The sequence below is a fragment of the Notamacropus eugenii genome, chromosome 1 (genome assembly GCF_028372415.1).
Source record: "Notamacropus eugenii isolate mMacEug1 chromosome 1, mMacEug1.pri_v2, whole genome shotgun sequence".
In the NCBI taxonomy this organism is placed as follows: Eukaryota; Metazoa; Chordata; class Mammalia; order Diprotodontia; family Macropodidae; genus Notamacropus; species Notamacropus eugenii.
Genome location: NC_092872.1, coordinates 363,831,617 through 363,847,947, shown reverse-complemented (window position 1 = coordinate 363,847,947; position 16,331 = coordinate 363,831,617). Strand labels below are relative to the sequence as shown.

The following is a 16,331-nucleotide window of genomic DNA, read 5'->3' as shown; positions in this document are numbered from 1 at the left end:
TAAATCATCTGTATTTCTATATATTACTAACAAAGTCCAACAGCAAGAGATAGAAAGAGAAATCCCGTTTAAAGCTACAGTAGACACTAAAATATCTGGGAGTCTACCTGCCAAAACAAACCCAGGGACTATATGAACACAATTACAAACCACTTTTTACACAAATAAAGTCAGATCTAAATAAGTGGAAAAACATTAGTTGCTCGTGGGTAGGCCAAGCTAATATAATAAAAATGACAATTCTACTGAAATCAGTTTACTTATTCAATGCCATACCAATCAAAGTACCAGATAATTATTTTCTAGAGCTAGAAAAAATAATATCAAAATTCATCTGAAAGAACAAAAGGTTCAGAATATCCACGGAACTAATGAAAAGAAATGTTAGGGAAGGTGGCCTAGCTCTACCAGTTCTCAAATTGTATTATAAAGCAGCAATTATGAAAACCACTTGGTACTGGCTAAGAAACAGAGGTGGAGATCAGTTAATGAATATAGCAATCTACTGTTTGATAAACCCAAGGACCCGAATTTCTGGGACAACAATTCACTGTTTATCAAAAATTGCTGGGAAAACTGAGTAACAGTATGGTGGAAACTGGGCATAGACCAATGCCTGACACCATACACAAGAATAAAGTCCAAATGGATACATGATCTAGGTATGAAGATTGAGACTATAAACAAATTAGGGGAGCCAGGAATAGTGTATTTGTCAAGATTTATGGAAAATAAAGAAATTTATGACCCAACAAGAGATAGAGAAGACTATTAAGTGCAAAATGGATAATTCTGATTACATTAAATTGAAAAGTTTTTGCACAAACAAACCTAATTGCAACCAAGATTAGGAGGGAAGCAGAAAACTGGGAAAGAATTTTTGCAACTAGTGTCTTTGATAAAGGTCTCATTTCTAAAATATAGAGAACTGAGTCAAATGTACAAGAACACAAGTCAATCCCCAGTTGATAAATGGTCAAAGGATATGAACAGGGAATTTTCAGAGGAAGAAATTAAAGCTATCTATAATCATATGAAAAAATGCTCTAAATCTAAAAAATGTTCTATTGATTAGAGAGATGCAAATCAAAACAACTCTGAGGTACCAGAATGGTACCTATCAGATTGGCTAACATGACAAAACAGGAAGATAAATGTTAGAGAAGATGTGGGAGAGTTGGAACACTAATTCATTGTTGGTGGAGCTGTGAACTGATGCAACCATTCTGGAGAGCAATTTGGAACTATGCCCACAGGGCCACAAAAATGTGCACACCCTCTGACCCAGCCATATCGCTTCTGGGACTCTATCTCAAAGAGATCATAGAAATGGGAAAAGGTCTCACATGTACAAAAAATATTTATAGCAGCTCTCTCTGTGGTAGCCAAAAACTGGAAATCAAGGGGATGCCCATCAACTGGGGAATGACTGACCAAGTTGTGGTATATGAATGTAAGGGAATACTATTGTGCTATGAGAAACAATGAATAGGAAGACTTCAGAGAAGCCTGGAAAGACATATAAACTGATGCTGAGCGAAAGGAGCAGAACCAGGAGAACTTTGTACACTGCAACAACCACAATGTGCAGGAATTTTTCTGGTAGACTTAGTACTTCATTGAAATGCATGGATTTAAAAAATTTCCAATGGACTTTTGAGGCAAAATGCCTCCACATCCAGCGAAAGAACTATGGAATTGGATCGCAGATAGAAATAGACCATTTTCTTTTTTTTTTTTTTTAAAAGAAACTTCCCTCATATTTTACTGAAAAAAATAAAGCCATTCATTGAGACCTCCCTCTTCTCCCCTCCTCTCTCATCTTACATCATCCAGGTCCTTCTGCTACTTTCTCCCCCTTCACAGAAAGTGGTGGCCCCCACTCTCCTTGCCAAAATAAAACCATCTACAAGCACCAAGTGATCCCATTTTAATGTATCTTCTCAAGTAGATTGCTCCACCCATCATTCCCATTCTTACTTATCTTCAGTCTCTCCGTCTACTACCTGCTTCTCTATTACCTACATATTTATGTCTCTCCAATCTTCCAAAAAACTTTACCTGACCTATCCATCCCTGCTAACTATTATCCTTTTTCTCTCCTCCCTTTTGTGGCTTAACTCCTTGAGAAGGTGATCTACAGAGGCAGCCACCATATCCTTTCCTCTAACTCTCTTATTTAATCTCTAGTCTGACTTTTCAGACCTTATCAGTCAATTAAAACTACTCTCTCTAAAATAACTAATGATTCCTTTTTCGTCAAATATAATGTTTTTTTCTCACACATCATTCTCCTTGCCCTCCTGCAACCTCTGACACTGAATAATCATCTTTTATCTGACACTTTCTTCTCTACTGTGACACTCTTCTCTCCTGGTTCTCTTCCTATCTGACTGTTCCTTCTTTGTTTCCAGTAATGTTAATTCAAGGAATGGTTGGTAGGGAGAAGAGATAAAGATCTTCCCAGCCCATTAATAGGCTTCAGTTACCTTTTATCAATTTCTAAGGAGGCACTGGGTCACAAGGGTTGAAGCCTATGGCCTCCAGCCCAGAAAAGAGTATATATACTCTGATATGAGGTTTTGCTTTGGGACTTTTCTCTCTGGTAACGATGTATGTATTGCTATGGTCAGACAGTTGGAAGCCCTGTCTGTTGGTCTAGCTTATATTTTCTCTGTTGGTATATGTGTTTGATTAAAGTGATTGTTGACACCTCAAAAGCTGCTTTCCTTTTAGAAAAGCTGATCTAAGAACCTGCACAGCAGGCCCTCTTGTGTACTGCAGAGTCCTTACTGTTACACCTCCTTGGCTGGATCTTTATTCAGGTCCTGTTTTACTACAGGTGGTCCACAGAGCTCTGTCTTGATCACTCTTCTATGTTCCCTTTATACTACTTCCTTTGGTGATCTCATCAGCTCCATGAATTCAGTTATCACCTCTATGCTGATAATTCTCAAATCCATGTATCCAGCACTAACATTTCTGCTGACCATTAGACTTGCATTTCCAACTGCCTCCTGGACAATTTGAACTCTAAGTCCCATAGATATCTTAAAATCAACATAGCCAAAACTGAATTCATTATTTTTCCCCCAAAACTCTCTCTTTTTCTTAACTTCCCTATTACTGTTAAAGGCACTACCCACCTCCCAGTCCCCCAGGCTCATAACCTAGGTATCACCCTTGACCTCTCACTCTCACACTACAGATCCAATCTGCTGCCAAGGCCTGTCAATTTCACCTTTGCCAACATGTCGTGAAAATGTTCCCTTCTATATTATGACACTGCCACCACCTTGGTACATTTAGGCCCTCACCACCTCATGCTTGGACTACTGTAATAACTTGCAGGTTGGTTTCCTTGCCACAAGTTTCTCCCTACCCTCTACTATCCTCCACTCAGCTGTCACAAAGCAATCTTCCTAAGGCACAGATCTGACTATGTCACAACTCCCCCCTCCCCCATAAATTCCACAAGCTCTCTATTACCTACAAGATCAAAATCTTCTGTCAAGCATTCAAAACCTTTCACAACCCCAACTATTTCTACCTTTTCAATCTTCTTATGCCATATACTCTCCTCTCTCCCTTCCATACTCTGTGATCTAGTAGCACTCCACCTCCAGACTACAGGCATTTTCACATGTCTAGAATGCTCTCCCTTCTCATTTCCTTCTCCTAGCTTCCCTAAAGTCCCAGCCAAAATGCTACCATCTTTAACAAGCTTCTCTTGATCCCCTCCTTAATGGTACTGCCTTTTCTCTGTCGATTATTTAGTTTATTCTGTATTTAGCTTCTGTACATAGTTGCTTGCATGCTGTCTCCCCCATCTGATTGAAGTCCTGAGCAGGGATTGCCCTTTATCTTTCTTTTTATCCCCAGCACTTAGCACAGTGCCTAACACATCACAGACATTTAAACGTTTATTAAGTGACTGGCTAACATTTAACAAGCTCATTGTAATTCGATTCCTAGTAGACAAACATCACTCACTACCTTCAGCCCCATCAAATCCTCAAATAATACTGTTATTGAATGTCTTGAATGAAATAGAACACACAGTTTTCAATATCATAATGATTCTCTGGAAAAGGTAGAATTATTTTAAGAGAGCTACATTATTTATGACTATCATTTCCTTTGCTAAACCCTTTCTGTACAACAGAACAAGCTGAGAACTGAAGTTTCTCAGGCTATCAATCCCAATACCTTTCAGTACCAACAAAGGTACTAAAATATAAACCCCCCAAAATTGACACAGCAATGAAAAATTATTTATTATTCTGAAATAAAAATTACTTCCCAGATCATGGAATCTGAGAACTATAAGGAATCTGACATCTAATTTTAACAAAATCACAAATCTCTTTCTATAGCATCCTTCTGAAGACCTCAAATGACAGGAATTTTGCCACAGCCTCCTATTCCATTTTTAACCTGCACATTTTCTTCAGCTAGGTATAGTAGCAAGCTACATGCAGCTAAAAACACAACTACTGAAAAACATAAGAACCACTCAAAAACTACATACCCCCATTATAAACAAATTGTACTGTTGATTTTAACTTTTTAAAACTTTTATTTATGTGAACAGAGAGCTGGTTCCAAGATGACAAAAACAGCTTAATACACTGACATCAAAGGAGAAAGTAATATCAAATAACTCACCTAACTGTACATATGCTTAAATCTATCTAGAGGAAACTGAGATAAATTATTTGAGAAAAAATGACTCCTAGTCCAGAATTTCAAGGAAATTAATGAAAAGAAAGGAAAGTGGCCTAACCATAATGGATCTTAAACTGTATTATAAAGCAGCAATCATCAAAATTACTTGGTACTGGCTAAGAAAGAGAGGAATAGGTTAGGTACACAAGACAGTAGACCATGATTATAGCAGTCTACTGTTTGATAAATCCAAAGACCCCAGCTTCTGGGATAAGAACTCACTATCTGATAAAAACCGCTGGGAAAAGTGGAAAACAGAATGGAAGAAACTGGACATAGACCAACTTCTGACACCAGATAACAAAATAAAGTCCAAATGGGTACACAATTTAGGTATAAAGGCTGATACTAAAAACAACTTAGGGAGAAATGAATAGTTTATCTATCAGATTTATGGAGAATGGAGGAATTTATGACCTAACAAGAGATAGGTAACATTATGAAATACGAAATGCATAATTTTGATTACAGTAAACTGAAAAGTTTTTGCACAAACAAAGCCAAAGCAAGGAGGGAGGATTAGGAGGGAAGCAGAAAACTGGAAAGGATGTTTACAACTAGTGTCTCTGACAAAGGTATCATTTTTAAAATATATAGAGAACTGAGTCAAATTTACAAGAATACAAGTCATTCCCCAACTGATAAATGGTCAAAGGACATGAATAGGCAGTTTTCAGAGGAAGAAATTAAAGCTAACTATAGTCATATGAAAAAATGCTCTAAATCACTAATGATTAGAGAGATGCAAATCAAAACAACTCTGAGGTACCACACCACACCTATCAGATCGGCTAACATGAGAAAACAGGAAAATGATAAAACCTAGCGAAGATGTAGGAAAGTTGGAACACTAATTCATTGCTGATGGAGTTGTGAGCTGATTCAACCATTCTGGAGAGCAATTTGGAAACATGCCCAAAGGGCTACAAAAATGTGAGTACCCTTTGACTCAGCAATATCACTTCTAGGACTGTATTCCAAAGAGATCATAAAAATGGAAAAGGGTCCCACATGTACAAAAATATTTATAGCAATTCTCTTTGCGGTGGCCAAGAACTGGAAATTGAGGGGATGCCCATCAACTGCGGAATGGTTGAACAAGCTGTGGGATATGAATGTAATGGAATACTACTGTGCTATAAGAAATGATGAACAGACTTCAGAAAAACCTGGAAAGACTTATATGAACTGATGCTGAGTGAAAGGCGCAGAACCAGGAGAACCTCGTACATAGTTACAGCCACAGTGTGCGATGACCGATTTTGACAGACTTGGCCCTTCTTAGCAATGCAGGGACCTAAAACAATTCCAAAGGACTCATGATGGCAAATGCCATATACATCCAGAAAAAGAACTATGGAGTCAAAACGCAGACCGAAGCAGACTACTTTCTTTTTTGTTTTTCTTTCCATTGGTTATCATTTTTTTGTGCAACATGACTAATGCGAAAATATGGTTAATAGGAATGTATGTGTACAGCCCATATTAGATTGCATGCCATACTGAGGAAGGGGAGAGGGAAAAGGAGAAAATTTAAAACTTATGGAAGTAAATGTTGAAAACTCAAAATGAATTAATAAATTGAAGAATAAAAAGAAAAAATGACTCCTGGACCTTAGTATTATGTGAAAGCACTTCCACTCAAAATAACACTGGCACTGTACACAAGTAGTTATATTGGTAACTTTATACAGTTTTAAATATGAAAAAAAAAGTAAGACTATGAGTTTTAATTATTTTCTTTCAGTGTAATGCTACATAACAGGGTGCTGACCTTGATATGAATGATCTAAAGGATCTGAAAAAATGGAAATGCTCCATTTATGGAAGTATCTCTTCCCATCAATAGCCCTGGTGTCAAAAGGTCACAAGTTGTGCTAATGATTCCACCAATACAGTTGGAAATGCCATGAATTAAGGGTAAGGTAATTAGAGGTATGTAGGTTTAATTTAGGGAGTAAATTAAGTTTTCTTGACTCTTCAAAAGAAAATTAAGTGAAGACAAAACTAAGAAAAAAGACAGGAAATTATTTCTAGTACTAAAAAGTTTGGGGATGACTTGCCAAAAGATTGGAATGGATACAAAAATCTGAGACATTAGATATTTAGTATCTTCTATTATAAATCTAAAATTGCAGCCACACCACAAAGATAACAGAATTAGCTCCCATGTGAATCTTTTGAAGTTAGTGAAAAGCCTGCCAAATGTCAAGCATGAAAATCAAATTGTGATTATTTTTTTCAAAAAGATATCTTCCCGTTCCAAACAGAATCAGAATTGTTTAGCTGATATAAAACAACAAGTATGCAAAGAAAAACTATATAACACTATGGGGTTTTTCCAAATTAAAATTTGTTAGCACAGTGCCAGGTACATGGTAGGTATGTAATAATTGTTCATGGACTGATTCTTTTGGTCTCCATTACTTTTACCACAGCAAATAGAAAAAAATCTAAAATAGTTAAGTCTAATAAGAATGGTAAGAAAAAGTCCTTTGAAATGAAGCATATACACTGATCACTGTGATCTCAAGGACCAAAATTCCAAAACAGAATTTGAGTGGATTCTATTATTGGGCTATTTGCACTCCTGACTACCACACCTGTAAAAGGGCTATTTGAGGACTTGAGGCAAGTTTAGAAAATTTCCCCTTTTTTAGAAAATTCCCCTAAATTTCCCCACATGGAATGTACTCATGTACCACTCATTTCCAATGGCATTCACCTGTTCTTTAGGCTGCTATAAAAACACCAAACTATAACATTACAAATATAGCGCAACATATGTTAAATTCAACACTGTACTCAGAAACACTAACCTCAGAATCCATTCCTTGCATTTCATTCTTCTCAAGCTGAAACTGCACAAAATCATCAATAACATGGAATAGTTCAGGAGAAACAGCTTTGAAGTACTTGTGGTAGTCATACTTGACAGCTAATGATGCAAAGATAGTATTATTGACAAGAGCAGATCGTAGGTCAGTTAGAACTCCTGGGGAGTGCTGTCGTGGGTCTTCATAAAGGTGCTTGGTTATGAGGTAGTCCAAAATTGCATCTCCCAGGAATTCCAAGCGCTGATAACAATCTGTGAGGGAGGAAAACTTTTTTAAAGCAGTTGCTACAACAAATTCTTAAAATATCACCTGTTTGGCACTTTTTGTAGCAGCAAAAATCTGGAAATAAAGTAAGTGTTTATCTTTTGGAGAATAGCTAAGTATATCAGAACATATGAATAATGGAAAATACTGTGATCCTTCAAGATCACTCATATCACGGTCAGCACCCTGTTATGTAGTATTATACTGAATGAAAATTAATTAAAACTCATACCAGAAGCAATGAATATAAAGAACTGAGAGAGACCTGGGAAGACTTATGAACAGATGTACAGAACAGTGAGGAAAACCAGGAAAACAATATTCACAACTACAATAATGCAAAGAAAAACACTAAAAAGAGTCGAGTGATTTTTAAGAAACAATCTTGCCCCCCCACTTCCAGTAGAGAAGAGGGTAAAGGTGGAAGGAATTAATATCTAGCTAATACTATGGTGTCAAAACAAAAGGCATAATGTTATCTTTAAAGTACCTGTATGTACAAGAAGGAGTCTGTTCTATAAACAACTCTAAGTAATTCATGAACTGGTCTTATGTAAAGAGGTGTTTTTTAAAAAGGTACTTGTATAAAGTCATAGAATGAATGATCTAGTAGGGAACTCAAAGGATCCAATCCAACTTCCTTATTTTACTTATAAGAAGAGAAGTTGACTGAATTACTTAACATCACACAGCAATTTAACTCGACTTGTCATCATGGATTTTTTGGGGGAAAATTGTTTTTAGTGCTAATATATTTCAGAAAGATACATTAATTTGAAGGATTATATACTAAAAGACATTAGGAATTAAAATTAATAGGCAAAAACTCATATTATAAAATGAGTCATTTATTTCATCAGTTATAAAAACCTGAATGATACTTCACTAAGGAATAATTCCCAGATTGACATTGTCATATATTCAGGGAATGACTTGATCAAGTGGTCCATGGGTGAATTACTCTAATATTAATTTTCTGTCATATATCATTACTTCAGTATAATCAATGTTACATTACTCAACAGGCCTTTTGGGAAAAGGAAGGTCATTTTCTAGGTATGAACTAACAGGATTGGATTCTGACACCTATCTATGGATTTGGAAAGTAAAGATTTGTGAGATGAGTAAAGATTTGAGACATACCTAATTTGTCACTGGATTTTCAAAACTTTCATAACTATCATTTTTATTTTCTTAGAAATTATTAAAAGACTAATTCATTAAGAGTCTTTTGAGTTTTCAAGTTTCATAATGAATAAAAAAATATGTGTATAAAACATCAATATTTTCCATCAGTTTTGTTTCTAGTAGCCTTAACTATAATAATTGATAATCAATTTACAAGCATTTATTAAATACTTACCACTGGGGATCTAAATGCATAAAATGAAATATCCCCACTCACAAGGAGCTTATATTCTAACAAGGAGAGGCAATAACATAATTATGTACCCACTGAATAAATATAAAGAAAATAAATAGAGAGTAGTTAAATATGAAGTAGTTTGAGAGGAAGAGCACTACTTGTTGGGAAATCAAGAAAACTTTCCTGAAGATGATGGTATCTGATCTGAAACTTTAAGAATCAGAGGGATTCTATAAGGCTGAGGTGAAGGCAGGAACAGGGAATATTAAGAATAAAGACAAGAAGAGGGGATGTGGAGTGTCGTGGGTGAAGAACAGAGAGAAGTCCAGTTTGGCTGGATCAGTGTGGAAGGAGGAGTGACGTCAGATGAGGCTGGAAATTGCTCAGGATCAGACTGTAAAGGGCTTTAAAAGCTTAGAGGTCACAATGGGTTGTGTTAGTAAAAGATACAACAGATGAGTCAGTGAAGGATAATGCTATGGTTATGAAGCTGAGAAACTAGAAGAACTGAAGTGACTTCGACAGAACTACAGAGATGGGTTTTGGGGAAAAGATGAGTTAGGTTTTGAACATGGTAAGTTTGAGATGCAATTTGAAATATTTAATAGGCAATTGCTATTGCAAGACTGAAGCTCAGTAAAGAGACTGGTGCTGGTTACATGGATGGGAATCACCTGCAAACCAACGAGAGCTGATGAGATTGCCTAGAGACAGTGTAAAGAGAAGAAAAGAGACTGAGAAAAGCATCAGATTCCACAAACGAGAGATAAGTGATAACTTTGAAGAGAACAGTTTCATCTGAGGGTTGAGGTTGGAAGACATATTGCAAAGGGCTGAGGAGAGAAGAAGGGGAAGCATCAACAACTTTTTCTAGAACTCACTGAAATCATTTAAATAACTGTTCATCTAAATTCAATACAAATTTCAACCTCACTTCTGGGTTCTCTGCTTATAATCACCCAACACCATCAATATGAAGCCAGGCCTCTAAGCTCCAGCTCTTTCATGTACAATTCAACTTTATGTTGATTTTTAAAAATTTCCTTGCTGGGTGGGCAAGACCTTGATAACTGAAATACTCTAAGAATAGTCTCTACCTATGTATGTTGATTCAAGAATCACTGACAGCATTAATCAAAAAGCATTTATTAAACAACAAATCTGTCAGTCACTGAGGAGACAAAGACAAAAATGAAATAGGTCTGGTACTCAAGAAAATTATACTCTTTAGGGGAGAGGTTACAACAAATACACATGGACAGGCAGGTGTCACAGTAGATAGAGCATTAAACTTGATGTCAGGAAGACCTGAGTTCAAATCCAACCTGAGACACTAGTTGTGTCATTCTGGGCAACTCACTTAACTTCTGTTTGTCTCAGTTTCCTTATTTGTAAAATAAACGTAAATAATAGTGCCTACCCCCCAGGATTGTTGTGAGGATCAAATGAAAGAACATTTGTAAAGCACTTAGCACAGTAGACCCTGGCACATTACTAGGCATTATATTTAATTATTACTGATTTTTTATAAAAAGTAAATACAAAGTAAGTAGAAAGTGAGGGGATTGGAGAATGGGACTAGCTGGTCAAGAGATAAGAAAGTTCTCATGTAAAATGTAGCACTTCGGATAGGCTTTGAAGCAATTTTAGTGCTTTTTTTCCCTCAAGATCAGACAGAACAAAAGGGTATGAAGCCTCATCCAAAGTACAGGAACCAGTATATGGATAAAGTCATCTTGAATAGGCATTACTGGGAAGCATACAACTTTCGGATCACATGACCAACAAGATGGAGGACAAGACATTTTCTCTGATCTTCAAAACCTCTTAAACCTCTATAAAACAGGAATTATGCACAAGAGATAAAGCAATTTCAACTGTCTACATGGTCTAAGACTGTGAAATACCCAGCATGGTAAGAAAGCTTTGAGGTCCAGATCCAGAATTATAGTACTACTTACCCCACAGGAAGGAGCTGAAAAGTGAATGATAAATAACTATAAAGGGGAAAAAAAGACTAAAAATTATCAAAGATCTCAGGAGGAAGAAAATTTAATTAAAAAACTTGAGCAGATGCAAAGCAACAGGGAAGAATTAATAACAGAAAGAAACAAAGCCATCAGATCAACTAAAAGGGTCCAGACAGCAATAAATAAATCCTGCAAAAAAAGGAAAATGAATCAGCACCTGGGGAGGCAGAGGACCTGGTGGATTCCAAAGAGGACACAGATCACCATAGGGTGATTTTGAATAGTTTTGGAGAAAAATAAGAATTGTGAAAATAGAACTTGTGGCCCACAAAGCAGATAATTGCAAGAATAAAAAAACGTGAATCCATCATGGCAAGGCTCACCAAGGAAACAAATGAGAGAACTGATTGGGAATGCAAACACACAAAAGTGAAGCATAAATGGAAGAGAAGCAAATAATATTAACGTTAAAAGAAAACATGGTCTACAAGCAAAATATACTGAACTCAAAGACAGGATGTATACAGACAACTTGAAGATCATAGGGCTCCCAGAGGAACATAAATCAAAAAATTTCAACACCATAAGGCAAGATATAACATGAGCAATCTGCACATAACTTCTGAACACAGAAAACAAAGATCAAAAGAATCCACAGACTGCCTTCAGGAAAAAAAAATACTTTTTGCAAATTCCTAGATACACTGTAGTTAAATTATTTGCTTCTCAAACACCCAGACAACAGAAACATAAACAGAACATAAGTTAAATAAAAACAGCAATCAAAAATAATAATAACAGAAAACCATTAAGAGATTTCTTTCTAAATGCACAGGGGACAAGAGAGTAAGTAGAAGACAAAAAGAAGTGATGGTGGAAAAAATATTATGAACTAAACATCACAATGCTCTGCCTACAGGTGAATCAATGTGGAAAGCACATAAACAGAGGAAAGAGAGGAAGATGACAGAGGAAGATGTGATGCAGCCTAAACAATTCAAAGGCTAACACTGAGGAGAAAATAACTACTGTAGTCTCTCAGGAAAAAGAGAGCCTACAGGGGAATGGATGATTGTGCAAAGAGAGAGACTGAGAAAGGGGGAAAGAAACAGGGAGATCTTGTTTCAGTGGTGGAAGGGGACACCACTGATGAATGGTCCTGTGAGAGAAGAAAAATATAATACAAAGGAAGGTGGAGACCTTACATTGGGTAATTGGGTATGATCTGCAGGGATTTGATGTCTGAAGAGAACATTCCCTTGTCTCAAGAGAAAAGGAATCTAAGATCCTAGGAGCAACTGACACCAGAAGAGTGGAAGGACATGGACCCAGAAAGCAGATTTTAAGGCAAATGGGGGGAAAAAATTACCGAGGGGAGGAAGGAAAGTTCAAAAATGAACTGCATTATTAGGGACATAGGAAAATTCCCACCATGGGACAATATTCTCTCTATCTCCTGCAAGAACTGGTAACATAGAAGCTGTTTAGAAGAAGGAAACTAAAAATAGGTACCACAGAAGCTTCAATTCAGTAAGGAATACAGACACTGAAGAACAGAAGTCTAGAGTAGACAGGAAAGAAAGAAATATAACAAAGAGAATGAAGGAAAGAAATTCTTTTTTTAGAAAAAGGCATAGAAAATGAAATTTCTAAAACTAATAAACTAGTTGAAAGGGAGGAGAGGAAGGGAGATTCTACAAGACTACTTGACTCAGAGTAAAATAAAGAAGGAAAGAAATAATTAGAAAAAAGCAAGGGGAAAAAAGGAATTAACAAGTTAAACAAAACTAGGAAAAAAGATAACAAATAAGGAGAACAGGCTTGAGGAAAGCCAGTAAAACAGGGTTACCTTACAATAGATTAAGCTAAAATAACACAGGGTTGTGTTTATAAAGGGAAAGAGAAGCTTAGAGATAGGTATAATTCTGTTCTAAGAAGTATAGATTGATACATAATTTATGTAGCCTATAAAAATTATCTATTACATACAATGGCAATAGTGTAATTCCTGAGCTGTCAAATTATCAAATTTATCAACACTGGTATTCATCGTTGGAAAAAGGCTAAAAAAGGAGCATTTTTTTGCTGCAAAGGTAGAAAAAACAAAGCAGATATTTTTCTATTAGGGCAATGGTTGAATAAACTGTAAAATATAAATATAATGGGATGTTATTATACAATAAGAAATTACAAATATGAGGAACTAAGAGAAACATGGGAAAATTTTATGAATTCATACAGATCAAAATAAATAGAACCGAAAAAACAATATGCACAATGACTATAATAATGTAAATGAAAAGAATAAAAGGAAGCCAACACTGAGCAACTAAAAAAGCAATCAAGTGCTGGAGAACAGATAAATAAAATGTACCTCCCACCCTTCTGCTCAGAGTTGAGTGATTACTAAGCTAGAACATATAAATTGACAGACCGTGTCTGTGTCTGGGTGTCTTTGCTTAACTGTATTCATTGTTATAAGGGAAGTTCAAATCTGGAGCAGTGAGGTGGAAAGGAGGTATGTCCAAACATGATGTTTATGTTATATGTTAAAAAAAGAAGCTGATCAATATAAATATTGAGAATGCCAGCATGGACAAGGATAAATGTTTTCATGTTTTCCAAAGAGCTTGGCTCTCACACAAAGTAAACATTGGGTATAAACATAAAGCTATAACTCCCTATAAATCCAAAAGGTAATCAATACAAAGTTTCATTTATAAAGGAATAAAACTGTACTTTAGGAGACCTTACCAGTGATGGTATTGTAGTGGTAGGAGGCATGAGTAAATGCCTGAAGAAGATAAGCTTTATTCTTGAAATTGTAGTTAATTTTCTTTTCAAAATTTTCAAAGCCTGATATAAGGTGGTTCAGTGTTTTTTCAGCATCTGGATGATCAAACATGCACCTTGGTGGAATCTTCAAACAGCCATATTCTAAGTCTTTATATAAAGAAGACTGTAAATTGGCTACAGAGATCGAAGCACAGTTCACCGAAAGATTCTTTTGTTGACTGCTGAAATTATCCTTGCTGGGGTACAACGTGTTCTCCCAATCACTCCTTTTAATTACTGGGAGCACCTTCAGCCCCAAAGAACAGAGGAAAAGTTGAGCAGCTCTCTCACCACAGCTGGTTAAATAGCAGCCCAGTAGAGCTTCCACACAATCTGCAATGCTTTTATCAGCAATACACTGCTCTGTATGCAAGTCATAAGAAATTGACTGTTTCCCTGTGTCAATGCCACAATTTTCTTCTGAAGGATTCCAGAACCCTACTACAAAATCATCCTCTTCAACAGCTTTGCTAGGATCCAAATAGCACATTGCATCCCAAGAGCTATAATCAAAATCATCAATATCAGATGAAAACGGCATATTACCTAGGGATGATTTTTTGGGCATTTTCCATTCATAATTTGAATCATTGGTTGAAAATGGAGAAAGAGAAATTTTCTTCACAAAAGCCCCTGATCCCATTAACATATTATCTATAAACTTAATATGTTCCTGATCATACTCCAAGAAATCATCTTCATAATCCACTTCCTCCTTTGGAACCCTCCACATCAGGTCTTCATCTTCCTCCTCATCATAATCTTCATCCAGCTTACCATTTGCCAACATGTTGTCTTTTGTCTGAAAGGAGAAAAACAGAGCAGAATGAAGGAGAAGTATAACTGCCACTTTAAAAAGCAACTTGATATTCAATAAAAGCAAGGGGTTATGGATAATTTCAAATGACAACTTCAAATACTAAAAGTCAACTTAAAAATCAGCCATTTGTTTTCAATTAACATAAAATAAGTTACTTAATCACATAAACAAAGACATGTTCATTTTACTGTTTATTTTCAAGTTACACAGTGACCTTTATCCACTAAAAACTAAGATTTTGTACAAGAGTATGAATTTGTAATGTTCATCATGCAAAACTTAATCTGAGCTTTCTAACTTTTACAGAATAAATAAAAAAGAATACTTTCACATAGGGTGTTCTTACACCCTTACATAAAAGATCCCTAATACTCTTTAAAATATGGCAATGGAATTAAAACAAGGGTTTGCCCAGTCAGTAAAGTTAAATTTTTGATGTAACAAAATGATCTGATCTCCATACACATCAAGAAAAGTTATATCCACTAAAAGAGAAAAGATGACAAAAGTTTTCACAAAAAATGCAAAGCTAGGATTTTATTGAAGTTTCTGGCAATGTTTACACATGTGGATAAAAACACATATGAAAGTAAAATTCCTTTTCTTTAAAAGGAAAAATACACTAATCAATGCATTTTCAGAGTAGGCACTAAATAAATCTTTACTGTATTTTATCTGTATCTTTAAAAATGTTATAATTATTATTAGGATACCATAATTTATCATTATAACTAAGTAAAATCAGTGAGAAATTTAGACAGACAAACAGAACAATCTACTTTGTCAGGAAACTTGTGCTAAATCCAATTTCTCTGGCAAAAGCTTATTTGGGAGATGCTAAGATTCAACAGTGATGTACCTTTACTGAAATGCTAGAAATATACCAAACAACAGTTTCCTTTTCTAACAGTGACAATCTTTAAAAATGATTTTGAGGTTTTTTTACTTTTGTTTTCAAGAATTTCAGAAATTTAAAATATTAGATTATTGAGGAATTCTACTACATTTCTTTGAAGAAAGTGATTAATGAACTAAAAAATTTGCAACCATATATGTTTAAATTTCAATTATTACTATAAGTTTGTAAAGTATAGAACAGGGAATGGTGTCAAATTGTTGTTATAATGATAACTTTCCCAGAACTGTAAGACGACTTCTAATTTAAATAAAAAGAAATGGACTACAGCAGCCCTCCTCCTTGCCACAAAGTTATGACCAATGGAAACTAGCTTCTAGTACGATATAAAAACTAAATTAAATACTTCATGCTGAAAACTGCTGTTTTCCAAATCATAATTTCTATATCAAATATAAGGTTAGAAATAAACATGATGAATAAGCCAGTCTTTGACTCTCATAATAAACAATGTTGAAAGACCAAACTAGCAAACAAAACAGTTAGTTTTGATAATTTTAATTAAAAACCAGTTGCATAACAATTATTAAATTTTCAATATAAGCATTTACACCTTGGATATGGGCAAATTCTATAAATTAGGGATATATTTATT

General features: G+C 35.4%; 1 protein-coding gene across 1 annotated transcript in view; it reads right to left on the bottom strand.

Moving 5' to 3' along the window:
- Positions 1 to 16,331, bottom strand: part of DICER1 (dicer 1, ribonuclease III) — a 72,244-nt gene that overhangs the window by 12,342 nt on the left and 43,571 nt on the right. Inside the window, 2 exon segments of the mRNA XM_072630324.1 lie at positions 7,548 to 7,816; positions 13,920 to 14,802. Coding sequence (XP_072486425.1) covers positions 7,548 to 7,816; positions 13,920 to 14,802 — 1,152 coding nt within the window.